At 46.8% G+C, this 23,159-nt stretch overlaps 3 protein-coding genes across 7 annotated transcripts in view; 1 reads left to right on the forward strand and 2 right to left on the reverse strand.

The window, feature by feature from the left end:
• AGK (acylglycerol kinase) overlaps positions 1 to 3,080 on the forward strand; it is a 19,482-nt gene extending 16,402 nt beyond the window's left edge. Inside the window, exons 12-15 of the mRNA XM_032967077.2 lie at positions 1,025 to 1,116; positions 1,572 to 1,639; positions 1,778 to 1,850; positions 2,876 to 3,080. Coding sequence (XP_032822968.2) covers positions 1,025 to 1,116; positions 1,572 to 1,639; positions 1,778 to 1,850; positions 2,876 to 3,019 — 377 coding nt within the window. The 3' untranslated portion in view covers positions 3,020 to 3,080. The remainder of the gene's footprint in view (positions 1 to 1,024; positions 1,117 to 1,571; positions 1,640 to 1,777; positions 1,851 to 2,875) is intronic.
• IFT57 (intraflagellar transport 57) lies at positions 1,873 to 16,928 on the reverse strand. Of its 5 annotated transcripts, none has more exons than XM_032967078.2 (12): positions 16,818 to 16,928; positions 13,664 to 13,803; positions 12,831 to 12,993; positions 12,081 to 12,199; positions 11,363 to 11,453; positions 11,146 to 11,223; positions 10,289 to 10,399; positions 9,823 to 9,894; positions 8,812 to 8,943; positions 5,708 to 5,770; positions 4,814 to 4,880; positions 1,873 to 3,999 (listed from the first exon to the last, which is right to left on the reverse strand). In XM_032967078.2, exons 2-12 carry the CDS (start codon positions 13,801 to 13,803, stop codon positions 3,842 to 3,844), a joined length of 1,194 nt encoding a protein of 397 aa, XP_032822969.2. In that variant the 5' UTR covers positions 16,818 to 16,928; the 3' UTR covers positions 1,873 to 3,841. The 5 variants fall into 5 exon arrangements, with proteins under 5 accessions (XP_032822969.2, XP_032822971.2, XP_032822970.2 ...); XM_032967080.2 differs by having other exon boundaries at positions 16,726 to 16,909; XM_032967079.2 differs by having other exon boundaries at positions 16,656 to 16,909.
• Positions 16,929 to 19,272: 2,344 nt separating this feature from the next.
• The window catches only part of RAD54B (RAD54 homolog B), a 29,608-nt gene continuing 25,721 nt past the window's right edge, over positions 19,273 to 23,159 (reverse strand). Inside the window, exons 14-15 of the mRNA XM_076072146.1 lie at positions 22,164 to 22,373; positions 19,273 to 21,350 (exon numbers count right to left, since the gene is read on the reverse strand). Of these exons, the coding sequence (XP_075928261.1) occupies positions 21,097 to 21,350; positions 22,164 to 22,373 (464 nt within the window). The 3' untranslated portion in view covers positions 19,273 to 21,096. The remainder of the gene's footprint in view (positions 21,351 to 22,163; positions 22,374 to 23,159) is intronic.

A 23,159-nucleotide genomic window follows, 5' to 3' on the forward strand; every position in this document is an offset into this window, starting at 1 on the left:
CTGGGCCGTCACACTCGCTGGGCCGCCACACTCGCTGGGCCGCCACACTCGCTGGGCCGCCACACTCGCTGGGCCGCCACACTCGCTGGGCCGCCACACTCGCTGGGCCGCCACACTCGCTGGGCCGCCACACTCGCTAGGCCGTCACACTCGCTAGGCCGCCACACTCGCTAGGCCGCCACACTCGCTAGGCCGCCACACTCGCTAGGCCGTCACACTCGCTAGGCCGCCACACTCGCTAGGCCGCGACACTCGCTAGGCCGCGACACTCGCTAGGCCGCCACACTCGCTAGGCCGCGACACTCGCTAGGCCACCACACTCGCTAGGCCACCACACTCGCTAGGCCGCGACACTCGCTAGGCCGCCACACTCGCTAGGCCGCGACACTCGCTAGGCCGCCACACTCGCTAGGCCGCCACACTCGCTAGGCCGCCACACTCGCTAGGCCGCCACACTCGCTAGGCCGCCACACTCGCTAGGCCGCCACACTCGCTACGCCGCCACACTCGCTAGGCCGCCACACTCGCTGGGCCGCCACACTCGCTACGCCGTACGCTGCTCAGGTGTGGCACATTGAGCGATTGTAACTCTGCATCCACCCCCCCACGTCGTACCTTTTCACCTGTCCACACTTAACGGCGTGGTAAAATGTGGTAGAATAACACCGAGACTGTGGGGTAGGGCGTCGCCCAGCGGTGATTTGACCATTGTTGATAATGACGAAGCGTGGATTTACGTGTTGCCCAATGTTCCGCTCTGTCCGATTTTGGTGAAAACGACAAATTGCCGAGGCAGTGAATCGTTTCGTCAGATTCACGATTCACGTTAGTTATGTCGGTGATAATGAACACTTTTGTTCTATAGAACCATTCAACTGGTGAACAATGCGGTTTTAGACATCCCGACGGGGCTCTCAAGCGCCTGTTTCGTCGTTCGGTGCCCGCCCAGTGTGAGTCTGCCGGGCGGGCGAGCGAGCGAGTTTACGCCGCGGCTGTACGGCCGTCGTGTGCCCTCACTGTGCAGAGAAGCCAGTGGAGGAGACGCCGCAGACCGAGATGGAGATTTCTTCGATGGAGGTGGTGATCAGCAGCCTTAACGCCGTGCTCGATCTGAAGGTTTGTGGACATCCCCCCCGCGTCTCCCTGGTTTTTGGGTCAACGTCTTCATTTCAGCTCCACGATTGCAACACGCAGATGACCCGGTGGCTTCATGAATGATTTTTTTTTTTTAGTGTTTTGTTGTTAATGTGCTAATAATGTCACTTTTAAACAAAAAAGACGAATAAAACACAAACCAAGGCGAGCATCATGATATATCGACCGGTCAGGTGGTGGTGTGGGTTACTGGAGGTTCGGGTCGCAAGCGGAGAGTTGTGAACAGCCCTTCGTCCAGCAGTGGCTGCGACCTATTGTTTTTTGTACAATTCACAAACAAAAATTCATCGTAATCATCACAATAACGTTGTGACCTTAAAAGTAAACATATCTAAAAGGAGACGTTTGGGGCAATAGCACATACATATTTTGGTGATGCTTAAACAACAAGTTGCTTTGTTCTGACATACCAACAGAAGCCAGATGCGGTGGACATCGTTCTGATGCCTTCCGCCATCACAAAGATGGACTTCATTCGTGCAGGGTGAGTGAGCTTGCAACTGGTAAACGTGAAAAGGCGAAACCGCGCGACGCGTCGCGAGGACTTGAGTTTGAGAAACCGCTGGAGTTGGGCCGTGAGCGTCCGGAGGACACGGCAGTGATGGCGTGCGTTCCCCTCCAGGATGCGGAAGGAAAATGCAGTCCGCGAGGACTCCACGAAGCTACAGGCCAAAGAGGTTTCTCTCAAGCCGCAGGTGAGGGAGGGTTGCGACCGCATTTCTGTTTAAAAGAGATTTAATTAAATCGAACTCCTCAAGACGCCCGCGGCAGCAAGGCGTGGCGAACGCTTGAGGAGACACGGGCAACCCAAACCGGAAAACAACGCATCAAAGATACGTTGTTGGCATGTAGTTAATTAATAACAATGTTATCATGCATGCCATAAACAAGATGCCAGTCAGACCAGAAACATAGCAGAAGTCGTCACCTCTCCAGTGAGATGGCTCCACTTGGCTACAGTGCCTATACATTTGCAAGATTATCTTCAAACTCTTCCACTCTGTTGTTTAGTCTTCACCCAAATAAACATAGCCATATGTTTTTGAGTGGAAATATTATAAATAAACCTTTAACTATTAACATTATGGAATATTTAGGAGTGAACACATGGAATGTATCCAGGTTGATGTGTTTTCATTATGTCACTTAACATTATAGGCATACCAAAAACTCGTTTAACAAAACACCAATGTGTTATTGAAGCAAATGGTAATTTAGAATGATGTAATACTATAGAGTATAAGTTTACTGTACAGAGAGAAAGAGCTGTGCAGACCTGCAATAGCTCATGCCACTGCTGGCAGAATGGCCTCCATAGAGGGAGTTCTATAAACCCACCAATAGTGAGTTCTGGAGCCCCTAAACTGGTCAATCGTCTCGGAGGAGGTGTAAATACTCGCACTTTCCCCAGCACACGTCACCTGCCGATCTGCTGTGGTTGTGACCAGTTGCACCGCTGGGTGATGGACAGAGGCAGGGAGATCTGAGAAACTTGCAGCAGTTTTAACTGCTGCAGCTGCGGCGGGAGATCAAAATCTAACACCAGCAACCTCTGAATTGCCCGTCCAGCGCGCTCACCATAACACCACAGCAAGCGTGATTGTAACGTTGTAAATTAGATGGTTTGATGGGAATGTGAAGGAATGCCTTTTCGTCGATAAGCTAGTGACCCCTTCTGGTTGCCCAGCGTTTGACGTGTTGGATGGGTCTGGCCCCCCAGGTGCAGGGCGGCTGGTTCAGCATCGACAGCGAGGAGTACGAGGCGATGGACGTGCAGGTGCGCGTGCTGCCCTGGAAGCTGAAGCTCTTCTGCCACAGCTCCATCCGTGACAAACTGCTGGTCGAAACTCTGCCGACTTTGTGAAATTGTTCGCGTTTCGGTGTTTCTTTTACGAGCGTGAACAAAATAAAATCCGTACAATTGACTTGTGAATTGTGAGTTGAAATAAGCAAAGTGGACGCCGTTCTGGCAAGACCAGTACTTGTAAAGTGGAGTGGCCAAATTAAATGTCCAATAAACTGTGAAAATGTCATCATTATACCTATTTACATCACACATGATTTGAAAATGTATTACGTTTTCTGCCAATCGTTCCCGATCCGTGATTTTAAGCGAAAATGGGTCAACATAACATATCACTTGTGTAATTTAGTTACATAACGCTACACTTTTAATCTATGTAACCTTGGCAGTGTCACGGTTACACATATCAATACAAGTGTTCTGTAGCTGCACCTTCAAGGTTACCAATCCTACCATGGAATGACTTCAAATAAAATAATACATTTCAACTCGAGTAACGGTAACAGAGAGAACAATGAATTAACAATGCTCCTTGGATGGTTCAAAGCACGCCTGCCACATTCCATTTAACATGTAAACATTGACAACAAGTTATGGGACCATTCGACTTTGCTCATAACTAATGGGCGTGGGTTGCGGTGACGTCGGGGCTTCACATTTCAGCCGGGTCTGCCTGTGGCTCGCCGACCCAGATAATATTTCGACAGCCGCCACACCGCGCCCAGTAGATACCTCTTGCCATGGCTGCAAGTCGCGTGCCAGCTCCTGGTCTACCGGCGATACAGAAAATATTCTGAGAGAAATGAAGGTCCTGGATGCAGTAGAGTGCGGTGGATGAGGAGGAGGAGGTGGGTGACGCAAGGGTGCGATGCGAATGTCGCCCTAGTAAGTGCCGTTGGCGTGCATATCGCGAGTCATGTCATGTTTGTCGCTGACGCGCGCCTGCAGCAGCATGTGCTCCACGACCCCCACGCGCACGTCCATGTGCTCCATCTCCTGCTTGAGGCGGGTGAGGGCCTGCTTGATGCGCACCAGGGGACCTGTCCCAACAGAAACCGCACGCGCGCCGCTTTGTGTTATGTGGAGTAGTTCACGTGGCTGGGATAGGGGCTACATTGGCCGACTCGGTGTGCGGTGGCGCTGCATCGTTCGGTTTGTTTGGCACAACGTCCAACGGTTTACTCCACGTGCTGCGAGCTTCTTCAGGAACAGTGCTCTCCTATCGGCAATGGTGACAACGCCCATGCATCGCGTGCACACTTGGTACCGAGTCTTGCTCCGGGCGACTAACATCTACGGGGGTAGCAACTTCGGCTCATGTGTAACAGGTAATCATCCAAACCAAGGACGCTTGGATGCCCTCTCGGATGTATAGCAACAATATACGTGAATTCCAAGCCACACTACCTCACAACGCACGTGCGAATGCTTGTTCACAGTGCAAGCAAATGTACACCAGCGCAAACGCTGAATTTGTAATGGTGGTCTAACCCGATAACGTGATACCGGACTGTTCCTTACGGGCCTTCAAAACATGCCAGGAGGGGTTACCAGGCCTGCACACAAGGTCCCTGATTGGTGGGCAGAAGGGAGGGGGGGACATCTTTGGGGAGTTGCGAGTCCAAGACCACAGGGGTGCACAGTAAAGCACAACCGAGCATCTGTACGTGGTACTGCATTGGCCATCGTGAAGCTAAAGGCAGTGGACGGTGATGTCGGGGAAAAAATGGTCCACCGCTTGGCCGATTTCTTAAGTAGAGGTTGCGTATATGCGTGCAACACAATGTATACACGTACACACAGCTATGCGTGCAGTTGCATGGATGCGTGCAGCAACAAACTATCCACACTCGCCTCCATCAGTCATGCTGCTTCCTCTTTCCTCCATGTCTTGTTTCACCTTTTCGAGCTCTTCTGTGATCTAAATTGTGAAAACACGCACTTATTTTATGTTGTGTTTAAAGTATGAGTAAAGAATACAAAATGCAGGTTCTTCAATGGCACACTGAAACATTCAATATTCCACGGCTTATTCTGATACTGTACCTACATCTCAACCATTTATGTAAATAGATTAAACTTACCACTGGACAACACAAGACTAACACCACTCACTCATGACTCTTACATCACTAACACTGCCCATGCTTATCACTCATCATACACACCACTCATGCCACTTGATATCAAGTCTCACCTTTTACGCAAACATCTCCACTAAGTTGTCACTAAGCCACCCCTCAACATATTCCACCCAACCACTTCCCCCCCCCCCCACCCGCTCTTTCACGCCGCTCACCCATCTTGGCAAAATGGCAATCTGATAACGGATTTCAGTTAATTTCATGGTTAGCGACGGTTATCAACGAGCAGGCGTTCTGAATTGCTGACTGGTTCGGAAAGGTTCAATTTACGATGATTGGCATCCATTTATAAAATCCATTTATAAATTGTGTGCGGGAAGTTCTGAGCATTGCAACGCACACCTTCGCATTTGTGAGCGAGCGAGCGTGCGTGCGTGTTCGTGAGCGTGCGTGTTCGTGAGCGTGCGTGCGTGTTCGTGAGCGTGCGTGTCCGTGAGTGAGCGTGCGTGTCCGTGAGCGTGCGTGTTCGTGAGCGTGCGTGCGTACGTGTCTGTGAGCGTGCGTGCATGCGTGTCCGTGAGCGTGCGTGTCCGTGAGTGAGCGTGTTCGTGAGCGTGCGTGTTCGTGTGAGCAAAGGTGAATGGACAACGTTTGTCTCGCAAACCTCGGCAAGCGTCTGCGCTCGCTCGGTCACCCCTCCGCTGCCCTGCCGGTACTGATCCTTGACCTGAAAGCAACAGCACCGTGTCACTGCCACTGTGAAACCATCGTTATTTGCAGCACGTTTCACTCTCGCCTCTTATATGCATATATACAGTGAGGGAAAAAAGTTATTTGATCCCCTGCGGATTTTGTACGTTTGCCCACTGAAAAAGAAATGATCAGTCTATAATTTTAATGGTAGGTTTAATTGAACAGTGAGAGACAGAATAACAACAACAAAATCCAGAAAAACGCACGTCAAAAATGTTATAAATTGATTTGCATTATAATGAGGAAAATAAGTATTTGACCCCCTATCAATCAGAAAGATTTCTGGCTCCCAGGTGTCTTTTATACAGGTAACGAGCTGAGATTAGGAGCACACTCTTAAAGGGAGTGCTCCTAATCTCAGCTTGTTACCTGTATAAAAGGCACCTGTCCACAGAAGCAATCAATCAATCAGATTCCAAACTCTCCACCACGGTCAAGACCAAAGAGCTCTCCAAGGATGTCAGGGACAAGATTGTAGACCTACACAAGGCTGGAATGGGCTACAAGGCCATTGCCAAGCAGCTTGGTGAGAAGGTGACAACAGTTGGTGCGATTATTCGCAAATGGAAGAAACACAAAAGAACTGTCAATCTCCCTCGGCCTGGGGCTCCATGCAAGATCTCACCTCGTGGAGTTGCAATGATCATGAGAACGGTGAGGAATCAGCCCAGAACTACACGGGAAGATCTTGTCAATGATCTCAAGGCAGCTGGGACCATAGTCACCAAGAAAACAATTGGTAACACTACGCCGTGAAGGACTGAAATCCTGCAGCGCCCGCAAGGTCCCCCTGCTCAAGAAAGCACATATACATGCCCGTCTGAAGTTTGCCAATGAACATCTGAATGATTCAGAGGACAACTGGGTGAAAGTGTTGTGGTCAGATGAGACCAAAATGGAGCTCTTTGGCATCAACTCAACTCGCCGTGTTTGAAGGAGGAGGAATGCTGCCTATGACCCCAAGAACACCATCCCCACCGTGAAACATGGAGGTGGAAACATTATGCTTTGGGGGTGTTTTTCTGCTAAGGGGACAGGACAACTTCACCGCATCAAAGGGACGATGGACGGGGCCATGTACCGTCAAATCTTGGGTGAGAACCTCCTTTCCTTAGCCAGGGCATTGAAAATGGGTCGTGGATGGGTATTCCAGCATGACAATGACCCAAAACACACGGCCAAGGCAACAAAGGAGTGGCTCAAGAAGAAGCACATTAAGGTCCTGGAGTGGCCTAGCCAGTCTCCAGACCTTAATCCCATAGAAAATCTGTAGAGGGAGCTGAAGGTTCGAGTTGCCAAACGTCAGCCTCGAAACCTTAATGACTTAGAGAAGATCTGCAAAGAGGAGCCGGACAAAATCCCTCCTGAGATGTGTGCAAACCTGGTGGCCAACTACAAGAAACGTCTGACCTCTGTGACTGCCAACAAGGGTTTTGCCACCAAGTACTAAGTCATGTTTTGCAGAGGGGTCAAATACTTATTTCCCTCATTAAAATGCAAATCAATTTATAACATTTTTGACATGCGTTTTTCTGGATTTTGTTGTTGTTATTCTGTCTCTCACTGTTCAAATAAACCTACCATTAAAATTATAGACTGATCATTTCTTTGTCAGTGGGCAAATGTACAAAATCAGCAGGGGATCAATTACTTTTTTCCCTCACTGTATATATTTTCACGTGCCCTTTCAGCAATCCCGCTGCTGGATGACGGCCTTCCCACGCCATGCGAGTCGCGCGAGTTACCTGGCCGTATTTCACCACGCTGGTTAGTGCGAGTTGGTGAAGGCGGAGAGCACGAGATGCGGTAGCACAGTGCAGTACAACAATGGATTTGCTGCGCTGCCCTTTGCTGCTCAGTGTCGCCCCGCAAAAGCCTACAGCATCCGCTCTATGCACGGCAGTGGCCCCATCCAGGCTCAATTCTACTTGGGTTCTGAGATTCCTTAAAGGCTGAACGAAAAATCCAGCTTCCCGCTCGGCACGGAAGGTTTGCGGTCAATTGGAATGCACATCGCAATCATCGCCTCCTTCCACGAAATACTTGGCAGGATCCTGTTGACAATGAGTCATATGAGACGGCTCTCCTGGGTGAACAAGCGTAATCATTTTAATTGGCAACGTAATGTGAGTGCCCTGCTGTCATACCGCCTCCGGTTTTAACATTGTTATTCCAGGTGCACCTTCACGGTTTGGTAAACACTTAAACCTTTTACATCCCAAATTGTATCTTTCATTCGCCGTTTGGTTAAATGTTGCATTGGATTACATTCTGTAAGAATGAAAACAACTGTTTTGGACTGGCATCACCGTTAATCTGGAACGAGCATTGGAGCTGTGCACTTTATAATGTAGATTGAAAAAGTAATTTTTTTAGAACTGCTTTTTGTGTTCAGTTTGTTGTCCTTCCCCCGCACCTTGGCTAAGTACGGTGCAAAAGAAGTTCACACGTACATATATGAACGCTGGGTCTGGCATGAGTGCCAGGGCTGGTAGTGTGAGTTGATGAGGGGGATGGATGCCCTTGCCTGTGCCAGCTGCTGCTTCAGGGTTTGTGAAGGGGGTAGTGCCCAGGACTTTTTCAGACATTACTTTCCAATGAAGTCAGCCGTGGCCAGGATTCGAACTTAGGTTTGCCGGTTCCAATTGCGCAGTGCGCCACCGCCCCAACCAGTGCATTACTCAGAACCCGGCACTGGCAGCAGCAGCGGCAGAAGTTGGTTTTCGGAACGTCTCGAACGACGCCCCGGAGATCCACTGAAGGGACAACATTCAGACTCGCGAATCCATTCAAGCACCATTCTTCTTGACACAGCCATGAATGGTAAGCGCCTCTAGTCACCAGAAGGGTAACGTGAACTCATCGCACATCCCGCACCTCCGATTAGCAAGGTTGGCTGCGTACGGTGCGAAAGAAGTTCAACAGACGTACGTACATTAATGCTGGGGCTGCCATGAGTGCCGGGGCTGTTGGTGTAAGTTGATGAGGAGGGGGGGGGGGGGTGCCCTTCCTTGCCTGCGCCAGCTGTTGCTGCACGGTGCGGTACTGCTGGATGAGACCCTCGAGCTGTGTGTTCATGTACTTCTCACGGCTCGAGATTTTCTCCAGAGTCCGAGACATCTCCTCTTGCAGTCTCTCCAGCTGACCCTGAGATGTAGAGACAAAAAACAAAGGCAAAGATCCCCAGTGTAGCCTTACATACTGTCGGGGCAAGTGCTGTTAGCGAGCAGCACCTATGAAGGCCGGCTCAGTACATGAGGTAGTCGGTGGCCAGCACCACGCCCAGCCGCCTTTGTCTCCCCAGTGGTGATGTTTACACACTGCACCAGGTACTCATTTGAGGCTGAATCGACCTAAGGGAGGAGGCCCAGGACCGGTTCAGATAATCGTTATTGGTGATGGCCGTGAGCGGGAATCGAACTTGGATCACCGGGTTCATAGCGCAGTGCGCTAACCACTACACTACCACTCTCCACTACACTACCGATATAGAGACAACACACATGCACGGATTCACTTACAAACGCACCAGCACATGTACCAACAATTATTCCTAAACACATGTACACGTACATAAAAACCCGTGCATTTATGCCAATAATAATCATTACAGCCCTTTATTAATACACTGCTCGATGTCATGTCATTCATGAGGATTGTTTGACCTTAACTTCACCATGCTGGTCATGCTCAGGACTGGTTCAGATATCACTCGCCACTGATGTTAACTGTGGTCAAGAATCAAACTCTGCTCTCTGAGTTACTAGCGGAGTGCACAGACCACTGCCACCACTGCTCCATGCATCTGCAAATCCATACATGTCGAGTACACAACATACACAAGTGGGTCATTGCCTGCACACACCAATTCCCACACACATCAGTATATTGACTGCACCATTGATTATTTTCGTAGATACAACAATGTTAGTATCAAGTCAGGTTGTGTAAATTCAGAATGTGTGTGTGTTGTGTGTGTGCACATGTGTGTGTCTAGACGCAAGCGTGTACACAAACAAGACAAACCTTGCTGTCCAGAAGGGCCGAATCGATCCCCTCGCGATGTTGGTGCATTTGCTCAATATGAGATCGCCAGTCCTAAGGGTGGACAAAATCAGGCATAGATCACTCTCAGGGTAGGCGTGTTCCCAAGTCGACGTGTCAATTGTCGACCTGCAGCACACGTGGTTCATTCAAAGTATAAGGTGATATGTAGCAACACTCGGTGGACTTATTAGGAACCCACTGGAGCTATGCACTTTTAAATCTGGATTGAAAATGCATTTCTTGAGGACAGCCTCGGTCGCTTCGTCCGAGGCTGTCCTCTCTCCCGTGTTTCCCTGGCCCGATCGCCCTCGCCCCCCCACCCGCCTTTCTATCCCAACATTAAGCGTCTCGAGAAGCGGTCGCATTCAGGCGCCGCGCGCGTAGAATTTCTCATCGTTAGTTACGGCTCGACTCTTCCGGTCGCGTGTTGGGAGGGAGTGAAAACCTTGTGGTCGCTGCGCACGGTGACCCGCAGCTGAGGGAGGATGCGCTCCAGCTCCAGGCTCCACGCTGCTGCATCGGTCTGTGACTCCAGGACGTCGGCCCCAGGTGTCTCCTGTCCATCGCCAAATCGCCACAACCGCCCAACGTCATTACCGTCAAAGGTAATGTACTGCTACACGGCAACAAACTTTATTTACAATTGTAATTGGTAATTTGAAAGTTTGAAAACAGCTAATCAAAGGCTATTTTTTATTTACTTAGGAATGTATCGACATGTATATATGTCACGCTGACATTCTTTTGTCAATCCACTGCTTGATGAAGGCTTCCGACATTGATGGTCATTGGGTCTTGTTTGACCATACTTCACCACGCTGGTCAGTATGTTTTGGTGAAGGGTGGGCCCAGGACTGGTTTAGAAATCACTCACCAATGATGTTAGCTATGGCTGGGAATCAAGCTCAGGTCACTTGGTTCATGGCGCAGTGTGCCACAGCACCACCCCACGCATATTATAGACGTCATGGAAGGGCATATTTGGGGATGTTGTGACCAGAACAACACCTGTCTGCGAATTGTCTCCCCAGTGATGATATTTACAAATCACACCAGATACCCATTTAAGGCTCAGCTGCCCTCAGCGAGGCACAGGATAGATCTGTACACCACTTTCCACAGTGGACATCTGGGGAAAAGATCTTCAGAGCCCATCGGATTCCTCCAGTCTAAATAAAAATTCTGAATCTGGTGAAAGATTCTGACTCTGATATGCAAACTTGCATGGGTAGAGATGCAGGCTGGTAAACACGAGACATTGCACAGAGTGATGTTAGGAGGGCTGCACACACACATGGGTACCTGTTTCTTGCTCCGAATCTTGTCCAGGTCTAGCAAGCTTTCATCCTCCTCCTCATCTTCATAATCATCGACATTCCCCTGTTGTACACAGTCATTATTAACATCACTCTATCAACATGAACATGGACCGTCCTTTTACAAATCCCCTGCTGGCTGAGGGCTTCTCCATGGCGTGCGGCGACCCAAGTCATTCGGCAGGATACACACACACACATACCCCGGCGCTTTCTTCCACTTTATCAAGAGTGAGCTCGGAGTCGTCAATCACGATTGCCTCATCTTCCTGCACCTCCTCTGGATACAGCGGCCTGTAGGGATGAGACAAGAATAAGGTAGTGCACTCTCATGGTAAATAAAAGTATGAACGAGTTCATAGGTTTTGACGCTAACCTCAACAAGAAAATATCGACAATTTTATTTAATATTTCATGCAACCAAATAATAACCCACTGAACAACAAATCTCTTTTGCAAGAGAGGCTCAGGGACAAAAATTAAATCAAGGCATATTTTGCATTCGATTAAGCTGATGAAGCATAGGACAACTGACAGTTGCTTCACTAATGAGATGTTCACTTAGCTGTGAGTTTACATGGAATATGATGAAGAGATGAGCCGGAAAAAACTGAGTAGCTGCAGCTGACCGCACCGAAGCAAAATAGATTTCCATAATTTTATCCCAATTATGGTATCGTATCAGCGTCACGTCATGGGACAGAATCCGTTCGGATCTCTCACACAGCAGTCTAACTTTTTGTGTCAGAGATGGGCACAGAAGTCGATAGCACAGAGCCACCTGTGAAGCCCCTTCAAGTGACTTCTGGTCTACACAGCAGCCGATTCCACTTGGAACAGAATTTAATAAATTTGTGCATTTTAAGACTGATTTTGTGCACAGTGGTAATATGGCTGCGTGTCTCGTAGCGAAGCAAGTACATTTGCCATGCGAAGTTGCTGTGCGTCAGTGCGGCCTCTGCCAACCGATCCAGGGTGTAGCATACGAGCTCCCCACAGCCCGTCTTAAGTCGCGACGGAGGGAAATCCACTGCAGCTCCCTATAAACGCACACAAGAACACCGCAGCATAAATACATGATGTACGTCCGCATGCAATTCTGCCACTGGAATCATGACATGAGACGAAACATTTTTGGTGTTTTCATAACTTTCACATATTGTCAGAGAATGGTTCCAGAAGGGTAACTGTGACCATTTTAAAATGTGTGCGACTGCAACCCTTTTGTGCTGCTTATTTGTATTTATCGGTATTCAAACGTGACAGTAATATGTTGGAAAGTACAGGAAAGTGCTTATGTGTAAATAATATCATAATTTAGACATTGTTGGATGAAGGCCTCTATACTCCAGTGTCGGTAATGGAAGCTGTTAAATCATATTTCGCCACATTGGTCAACGTGGGTTGGTGAAGGGTTCGGGGCCCAGCACTGGTTCAGTTATTCATGGCCAGCAAATCAAACTCAGGTCACCGGTGCCATAGTGTTGTGCACCAACCGCCGTGCATGCTGCCACTGCACCCCCATGATGAAGCGTCAATTCATGACATGTAATACTTAATATGCACAAATCAAATGACATGGCGCGGGGAGGACTTCACCCGGCAATGGATCGACAAATGTCTTCTAATTATTGTTACCATCATCGTTATCCAAGGTATGCGTATCGTTACCGTGTTCCGCAGCTCTGTGAGGATGCGCGCCAGCGTGGCGTTGGGGTCATCGTGCTCGTGTGGCGCTTCGAAGGGCCGTCCCGCCTGATTGATCAGCCAGCTTGCGAGTGAAGCAAATGCATGGAACTGCTCGCCTGGATTAGTGGCCAATGCAAAGTAATGCCTGGGAAATGAAAAAACAGCACAGCTTATAATATACGTGCAAAATTCTTATTTTTTTAAACCAAGGACTTAAATTGTGATGTAGCATTTATTGTGTCTGTTCTGCTTGTAAGAGAACGGCTCACTGCATAATTTTGGAGAGAGATGCACCAAGAAGAAAACCAGTGGCACCCCAAAAGTGTTCCATTCCAATGTTTCACAACTCCAGTCCTCGTGACCACCCAAAGTCCACCTTTTCGTGATTACCAGTCTTTTCTACTCATCCAAATGAAGCCACTGCACACACTGCATGCATCGGATTGTTGGTAATCATGGAAAGGTGTACAATTTGGCGTTACGAGGACTGAAGTTAGGAATTACTGTTCTATACCACATGCGCCCATCCTCTATACCCCATGCTATGCCCGTTTGTTCCTCCCTCCAACAGTCGTACTGTTTGAATATTACCGATAACGCAAGACAATCCAGTTTGGATTTATATGGCATCTAAACAAAACCGCATTTAAGACGCTGCACAAAATAGTAGAACATGCGCAGTAGGGAGACAACCAAAATTGGGAGGTATATACAGCAAAATGACATGTTGGACACTTCATAAATCTAGCGATTATATCTTGACATATTGGGTGGCAGCAAGGAGTAGAGATAATGTGCAATGTCACTAAACTTGCCTAGAGAAAGGCTTCATGTTGTGTTGTTTGAGGAAAGTCTCTTCGTATCGAAGGAGCTTCAGTTTATCCCCGAGTTCCTCCATCGTGAGGAACGCCTGATGTGCTGTCCCTGGCCCATGCTCACTCTCCGTCCCGTCCATCTGCGCGAGACACAAAGCATCTTTCCACTGGCCTCTGTCGGCTGCGCGGTCAGCTGACCTGTGCCCCACATACATGTTAGGATGAGTGTTTGTGTTTGACTTGTGGATGACAAACCAGGTTTCAAAACCAGCTCTGGGATAATTTGAGATATGACCTCATCCACTCAATCGAGGGACAAAGTGTGCAGCACCTTAATTACATTTAATTAAAGCGACTCACTCGGTCGGTACACAAGCAGCTTGGTAGATTATGCAAGGAGGAAGCTTGTGTACGAGAGCTCAGCAGACTGGGTCACAAGCGGGACTTGAGAGAACTTGCTGCTGCTCAAGTGCAAAGCAGTGGGGGGTGGGGGGCAAACCTGCCCGTTCAATTGATTGCAAGTGACTACATTGTTTATATGTGGACGTCTGTGCAACCAGAGAAGTCAACATATAAGCAGGCAATTAAGTTGATCGTTTATACGGCGCACGATGATCCGGCTCCTAACATGATCCGGCGGGGTCCCGGGCCGATCCGGCAAAACCTCTCCACCAGTCCATCGATCGGCACCATGTAGCGTGACAAAATAAAGCAGCTATGCTTGATTTCAGTGTTAAATATTATATAGCGTACATTATACACTACATACAACTTAAACAATGAAAATACTGCACGTGTATATACATCACCCATGCAGAGTCGTCGAAAATGGAGTGGTAAGTACGGTGGAGTAACTTTTTAAAGGATACGTATTTATTTTTGTCCATTTGTATGTTTGTTTTATTTATGCCAATTTAACATAGTAAACACGTTGATAAGGCAAACACCTAAAAAATATGTCATCCAAGAATGTAAAAAATAAGCTATTTAAAATTATGATGATGTAGTGATTATCCAACGTTTTTGTTAAATCAGGCGCTTCCTCCTTCCCCCCCCCACCGAAGCCGCCGGATAATCGATGATCTCTGTAAGTTGCCAAACTGATCGCTCTGGCGTGGATCCGCCTTAAAAGGACACTGCATTTTACGGACAAGACGACATTGGCTTCCGAGACGCAGGCGTGAGCAACACAGCTGCTGGGAGAACAGCGTAGATACATCACGACCTTGCACGGCTCGCAAAGTTTCAGTTGATTTATTTTGGTATAGCCCTGTGAGCCATTCGGCTCTTGAATCGGGTGCAACCACAACAAACAAAATAACTAAAAAACGGTCAAGAAAACATCTTAAAGTGACTATGTGACTGTGCAAACAGAAAATCGATGAAAAAACCATCAAAATATTCCTGAAAAAAGGCACCGTGTGTAAAAAATCCCAGTGGGATGCAAGTCAAACAACCACAAGAAAACTTAGATTAAGGCCGTCAGTCTAACTCCGTACTACAACAAAACAAACATGTCCAAACAAAAAAAAACGTTTTCGAAATCACCAAAAAATAAAGTCATAATTGCAACGTAACAGTGATCACAGGGACACAGTTAGTTTAGTTTTATTTATTTAGGTATAGCCCTGTGAGCCATTCGACTCAACCTGGCTGGTGACAGCGAGGAGGAGAGCCTCGTGGCTTATTCTACAAACAAGGCGGATGAATGTAGGTGCTGAAGCAGTCATTAGCTACCAGAGAGGAGGATGGGGTGGGGGGTAATAGCAGGCCTGAACACAGTCACCTTTAGCAGAGGGGGCTGTGAGAGAGTAGCAAGTCCACCCCCTTCACCACGGTGCGCCTGGTGGTCGTGGTGTGTGTGTAGATTAAGAGTGAGCGAGAGAGAATTCTGCCCACCGGTTGCTTGAGGTTTTATTTAATAGAGCGATAAACCCGCAGCGACGGGACTTGGCTATGGGCTCGGCTGCCTACACTTCTCCGACGGTCACAATGAGCCCAAGTCGCCCCTCGTCGGCGTTCAACGTCCACGTTGAACGTTGACCGTGAGAAGCTTTCTAGGGAACGGACAAGCCTTCTCTGTCACACAGTCATGGACCGCCTTGCCACTCACGGCCACCAGCGGAGGGGAACGCTGTCACACACAACAACAACAACAACAAAAACCCCAATACCGCTTCGCTCAGCTCCGACTTTCGAAGTCTTCAGATTTTTTATAAAACACAAATAACGAAGGTGATGAACTCCCAAAGAGGGAGATTGGGTCACGTTTTTGGGAGAGGGGTTGGCCATTCAAAGCAGCGATCGTTTCAGAATCAATAATCTTTGTTTAGCCTGGAAGAGGAATCCGATGAGCTATGAAGCTATTTTTCATCGATGTCCAGTAAGGGGCGGGTCAGCAAGTCACAGCAGCAAACAATAAAAAAAGAAGTGCAAATCGAGATAATATGAGCAAGTCACTAAAATGACTAAATATAAAGCATGGGGAAGGCAACAAAGAACAATAACGGAACAGTGCCAGACCACACCAAGACAAAGCCCCTCAATAACTACGCTGCTACATAAACCCTCTCTGTCTCAATCCACTGCTGGATGAAGGCCTCTCCCACCACGCCGTGCCGGTCGTCGGGGCTGTTGGGCCATACTTCACCACGCCGGCGATCAGTGCACACGGGTGAGTGAAGGTGAAGGCGCCCGGGGCCGACTCCGATATCATTCAGCCACTGATGTTAGACGCGGTCCGGGATTCTACCCCGGGGTTTCATCGCTTTTATCGAAGCAGCGCCCACCGCTGCACCACGAACAAAACGAGCCACCGACCTTTCTGGAAATTGCTTAGAACACCGTGCGACTAATAATGGTGATCGTTTAAATTGTTGTAATCATTTTAATCGTTGCACTCGTTTTAGTTTGCCCACTACGAGAGCAAAGGTAACGCCACTGCTAGTCGAGGCAGAGCAACTGCACAATTCCAACCTCGGTCAACTCGTACCTCGGTCGACCCACCGGCGTCTGGAGCTCGGCAGAGAGAGAGACAGGAGGGGTATGGGGGGGGGAGGAACCTGTGTTTGGTTCGCGATTAACGTGTTAGCGACGTCGCGTGTGAGGCCGAGAGAGCGAGCGATTAAGCCGTGAAAACAACCAGGCCCCCTACCGCTTGCCGCCTCCTGCTGCTGCTAGGCCGCGTTACCGTGGAGACGGCGGGCGCCGTAGCCACGTGACCCGAGGGCGGCTCACACACACACACACGTGACTTCCCGCCTCGCAACACGTGGTGTGCCCATTGCATACCTGTCAACCCCTTATCAGTGCCCTACCTTATTACAGACCAGTTCAGACCTTATTGGCCACCCCGTGCCCTTTATAAATCTCAACGTTCATCCTACAAAGTCCCATCACAAGGGAGAAACACAAACAAATAGACAAAATATAGTATAGTGTATTGTATAGTAGTGTATAGTGTAGTGTACACCATACCTGTCAACCCCTTATCAGTGCCCGATCTTATTACAGACCAATTCAGACCATATTGGTCACCTTGTGCCCCTTATAAATCTCAACGTTCATCCGACAAAGTCCCATCACAAGGGAGAAACACAAACAAATAGACAAAATATAGTATAGTGTATTGTATAGTAGTGTATAGTGTAGTGTACATCATACCTGTCAACCCCTTATCAGGGCCATAACTTATTACAGACCAATTCAGACCTTATTGGTCACCTTGTGCCCCTTATAAATCTCAACGTTCATCCTACAAAGTCCCATCACAAGGGAGAAACACAAACAAATAGACAAAATATAGTATAGTGTAGTGTACACCATACCTGTCAACTCCTTATCAGGGCCATAACTTATTACAGACCAATTCAGACATTATTGGTCACCCCGTGCCCCTTATAAATCTCAACGTTCATCCTACAAAGTCCCATCACAAGGGAGAAACACAAACAAATAGACAAAATATAGTATAGTGTATTGTATAGTAGTGTATAGTGTAGTGTACACCATACCTGTCAACCCCTTATCAGGGCCATAACTTATTACAGACCAATTCAGACCTTATTGGTCACCTTGTGCACCTTATAAATCTCAACGTTCATCCTACAAAGTCCCATCACAAGGGAGAAACACAAATAGACAAAATATAGTATAGTGTAGTGTACACCATACCTGTCAACTCCTTATCAGGGCCATAACTTATTACAGACCAATTCAGACATTATTGGTCACCCCGTGCCCCTTATAAATCTCAACGTTCATCCTACAAAGTCCCATCACAAGGGAGAAACACAAACAAATAGACAAAATATAGTATAGTGTATTGTATAGTAGTGTATAGTGTAGTGTACACCATACATGTCAACCCCTTATCAGGGCCATAACTTATTACAGACCAATTCAGACCTTATTGGTCACCTTGCGCCCCTTATAAATCTCAACGTTGATCCTACAAAGTCCCATCACAAGGGAGAAACACAAACAGCCCATTTTGTTTTGCTCACATTGGAACGGGCTGTACGCCGTATGGACCTGAGAACTCAATTTCCCTGGAGAAGAATACGGGGTAAACCGTCTGGGTTGACAGCCATGCAATTGAGATTCTCTGTGGGGCTGTGTTGAGCTTCTTTGTGGTGGCTTTAATTCTGGATATTTTGCATAACTGGTAACCGATAAAAATACACACACGGTTATTACCGGTTTTGCCGCACAGTATTGCGAATTGTCTTAAATCTATCCTCCCCTCCCCAGCCTGCTGTGGGTAGACAGAGGCGGAGGGATTTTAGGACACTTTGCACCATTTATTGCCACGCCACAACAGATCAAAATCAGAATCTTTATTCATACTGGAGGAATCCGATGACCTACAAAGCTCTTTTTTCCACAGACGTCCAGTTAGGGTGGGTCAGGTGGAATCTAATTTTTTTTTTTTAAATACACGAATTAATAACATTGTCCATCTTCGCCCTACAGTACTGCACTACTATAGAGATAAGAATAAATGTACAGTAAGATGCGGGTTTTATTAGCGGTGCGCATCGCGACGAGTCATAGAATGTTTGTTTACATTCGTCTCAAGCCAATCAGCGCCCAGCACCGGACGATGTTACGCAGCTATGGTGTTTGGTGGGCAACGCAACTTTATAACTGCACTTAAGACTACTCTGGCGCGTGTGAATATACTTTTCAGAAGTTTCTTTTACTTGAGTTTTTTTATTTTAATGCTATATAGTATAAAAAATATATTATGTTCAATATAAATTGTCTTTGTTTACAATATGAATGGTAAGTTATGAAGTGTTCACAGTAGGAAATAGGTTACGAACGCATCCTCGTTGTACTGTTATAAGTTGTTCAATATACGAAGTTTCAATATACGAAGCTCCAGGAACGCATCTGGATATTTTCCAAATTAAGTGGTATCCAACTTGAATTGTAGTTTTGGCGCAGTCATTGGTGACCAGGCGGAGACTATTCACTCTTCGCAGGCGGATGAAACCCGCATTCACGCAGCAGCAGCATTTCAGTGGTTCCAACGCGATACTTGATCCATCAACTATCAGCTGGCCTCACGTAAAAAATATGATGAAAAATACGCCCACCCGACGTTTACGATGTAAGGTTTACTTTTATTTCAAAACAGAACAAAATAACTTTTAAAAAACACATTCAAGCGATACATTGCACATACAAATGCTCACACTTTTCCTTTGAGAATGACTTATTAGCTAAAACGTTGCAATTTTTCATCCAAATCGGCAGAAATTGGTGGCGGGGCATCCATTTTCCCTCCACATTTTGGCAGCAACTTTTTTTTGCCAGGACATGAATCGGTCCCAAAATATTAACTCCATTTACGCATCCAAATAACTCCCCAGTTACCTTTTAATTTCATGAATGACCGCACTCATTCCCCAACCATCTGTTTGCGAAAAGTACCTCAAGTAAAAACAGAGCATTGTTATTCGACACACCTTTAACTGGACTATACTCTAACATGTCACCGCTGCTATTGTTAAAGCAATGGCACCCGTGTCAGTGGGAAGTCTCTCGTTCTCCACGACTGCCTCCAACGTCTGGAACGCCATTCCCTCCAAATGTCCGTGCTGTTGACACCCGACCCGTTATTGTCCAGAATCACGAACTTTTTTGCCTCTGCCAAACAACATCAGTTCGCTACATCCCCCCCCCCCCACGAATAAATATGCCCGCTGTGTCTGAAGAGCATCTTTAAGATGTGGCTGCATTTAGATGCTGTTTAAATAGAAAGTGTCCTGGAGAATTCATGGCTTTAAATTTGTAAATGTCAGTAACGTGTACAAAAATGAAGGCAAAATGCATGTCCTTGCCAAACAATGAAGCATAAAAAATCCAAAACCACAAATCAAACAAAAACACTTAAGAATTGGCATTGAAAATAAATACCATGCTGATATTTTAAAACTTCAAATGTCTATCTATCCACCCTTAAATTATATTTAAAAACATGTCGCACTGTTTTATTGAGTTAACACGCACTCACAAGAACATGATAAAAAAATTGAAAAGCAACACAAATATTGTTTAAAAATGGATTGACCATTTAAGACATCTTAATCTGTTACATAGAGCAATCTAAAGGGCAGGAGATGGAATATACCTCAAGAGCCTTTACCTACAATTGAATCCTGAGCATGTTGTGACTGTAGTGGATGATAGCAACGCAAGACGTGTCTGCATTGACCAAGTTTACAATGTCCGATTTATTTAGTTTCATGAACCGTGTTAAAAATATAAAGGGTGTCAATAACGGGATCTTTCGATTTAAAGCTTTCGTGACTGCAGGGATTCATATTCTTGGTTCTTTCGGTAAACTCACGTAGAAGGGAATTGTATTGTTTTATTTTATTATTTCCCTTCTACATGACTTTACCGAAAGAACCAAGAATATAATAATAGTGGTATCGTCCATTGTTAAATCATAATTACACAGCAGTTTAAGCTCGGTCAATAAAACTACACACCTAGTGGTAAAGAAGCTTTAATTCGATCGAGTTTCAGGCCTCAACCTCCCCACGTCAGCCATGGCATTGACAACGCACAACGTATTGGGATTTCAGAGTCCCACGTGTTCTCCAAAATGTTGGCTGCGGTCGTTTCAAAAGCTTCCTGTTGTAAGCTGTTAAAGATCGCTAAAATGTAACATTTTTAGAGGTAAACTTTACCTTTTGCATAACTCCAACATTCGACCACAAACAAACTTCTGTCTGATTACAATTCTTAAATAATGGACAATACCTTTTACGGACACGGTGTATACCAAGGATATAAGCTATTCAAATGCGAGAGGCTTTGTATATTTATCTTATATATACACACACATCCAATTCAACAATTAAGTTCCCAACCACTGTAAGATTAAATAGGCAAGTAAAGAGGGGTTGGTGGACCATTCATGGTACACTGTCAGTGAGCGCTGTGGTTTCCGAGCTAGGCTTGGTTTCATTGTGCATGACAAACGTAATGTCATCTGCCGCCTGGCACAGGTCTGGGTCGGGCAGTGAACTCAGTCCAGTAGAAGAGAAATGATGCCACTCCATCAGCTCGGCCATGGATAAAGCCTTGGTGCTGCGCTGAGCCGACGAAGAAGTGTTTGTCTCCCGGCCCAGCTGACATGTACGCTCCACCAGGCTCTTTTTATTTGCTCCTGTATGCAAGAAAAACAAGGAATACAAAAAACAAACATAGGGATTTTTGACCCTTCTCATTAACCGACGATGCATTTTCACATTTAAAGTTTTTATTTTTATATCATCAGGGATACGTTGGCAACATACACGCATCCAATTATGACTTCAATGATATTCCAGGTAAATCCTTTAGGCATGAATAGTTAAACACATTCTTTATAATTACTGACAATTCTTAATGATAGCCGAAGTAATTATTATGTTTTAAGTGGGAAGGTTGATGCAAACCAAATCAATCAACGCAACATGTACAATACTGGATATCGATACCAAGCCAATCATGCCTGATAATTCAAATGCTCTAAGTGTTTTATAGGTTTTTATCCAGGACTTAATTTTTCGTTTAATATTTTCCAGGTCGCCCGTAAAATTGAGTAGCGAGAGGTATCCTGGACGTGGAGTTCTGGGTGTAGAAATATATTTTTTATCAGGTAAGGCCCACTGAGCTATATAGCTCTTTTTCAGAAACAACCTGGCCACAAATGATAGCTCAACGAAGTGGCTTATGTGGACATTTTATAGCAGCCAAATACTCGAAACGCACGTTTCTAAATGTGGAGGGAAAGACCGGAGGACACAGAGAAAAATCCACGTTACCACGGGGAGAATCTGCAAACTGAAAATATACAGCAGACGTCAAGGTTGGGATCAAACCCACAACCTCCTGTATACCAGGCTAGGTAGTTAACATCTTGCCACCGTGGCACCCCAAAGATCCATAAAGACCTGGCTGATATTGATCCCACTGAGCCCCGTGCCGGAGTCCTCACCAGACAAGATTCCGCCATCTCCTTGACAAGGGCAGCCCAGCAGGTCATGCGTGAAGCAGCAAGTCCCCTCGTGCAACGTGAACAGGTTGCGCAGTTCCTCCAGGGAGAAGCGGATGTGCTCCGAGCGCGCCGACGACGCCGCATCCACCACGCTGCCGGACAGGCCCTGCTTGCTCACCTGGCGCTGGTAAATCTTCTCCTCGATAGTTCCTGTGGAACGGGTGACACGGACGAGCAGCAGCGCGTTTGCAGCTTGTTGGGAGGCGTTCGAGGTTCAAGCCCAGCAGTCGCCCTGGTTAATAATGATGGAGTAGCCTCATTTTAAAACATGCACCATCTGCTTCACTTTAAACATTTAAGATCCCGTGATGTTATTTGGAAGAAAAAAAAACTAGTTCATGTGTGCCAGTGTAATTGGCCAAATTTGATGAATGAATGGCAAATTAGTAAATTGGGAAGCCAGATAGCAACATCACCCATGACTGGCAGACTAATGCCCACTTGCTGGCCAGCGCTGTGTGCATCTTGTGCCACCAGGAATGTACTTCATGGGAGGTACGATATAAACAAACGATTATGAACAAACATTGTCGGAGTGTGAGACCAACAACTTGGAGCACACACGCCTTTGGAGAAAGGATATGGTCGATTGAGCAGAGTTGTGAAAATCCCATACATGCTGGGCTGCAAGGTGACCAAGATATGGCAGTAAATAAAGTAGGTAATGAACCTGTCTGAGCAGACCTGAGTGTTTTGCCCTCTGTGTGTACGTTTTCTCTGGGTGCTACAGTTTCCTCCCACATGCAAAACACCTAAAATGGACATCCTATTGAAAAACAGCCTTGAAACTGCTGGATAAATAAAACAAGCTTATTGAAATGCAGGCACAATCAGGCAATTGCATCGTGGTCTCTGCACAAACGTTAAATGTCACACCAGCGTGCATGGCCATGCAAGTTTCTCGAAGCACAAATCCATACACGTGCATGTTGCGCG

The sequence above is a fragment of the Petromyzon marinus genome, chromosome 37, assembly GCF_048934315.1.
Source record: "Petromyzon marinus isolate PM22_M1 ecotype Great Lakes invasive population chromosome 37, UKy_Petmar_22M1.pri1.0, whole genome shotgun sequence".
NCBI lineage: Eukaryota > Metazoa > Chordata > Hyperoartia > Petromyzontiformes > Petromyzontidae > Petromyzon > Petromyzon marinus.

Bases quoted from the DNA above. Each gene is read 5' to 3' on its own strand.
- IFT57 (XM_032967078.2), bottom strand. From the start codon at position 13,803: ATGGACGGGACGGAGAGTGAGCATGGGCCAGGGACAGCACATCAGGCG. The intron at 9,895-10,288 runs GTTTTCACTCCC...GTCCACCCTTAG, and splicing joins CCGTGCGCAGCGACCACAAG to GACTGGCGATCTCATATTGA. The intron at 4,881-5,707 runs GTTTGCGAGACA...TTCACAATTTAG, and splicing joins GAGCGCAGACGCTTGCCGAG to ATCACAGAAGAGCTCGAAAA.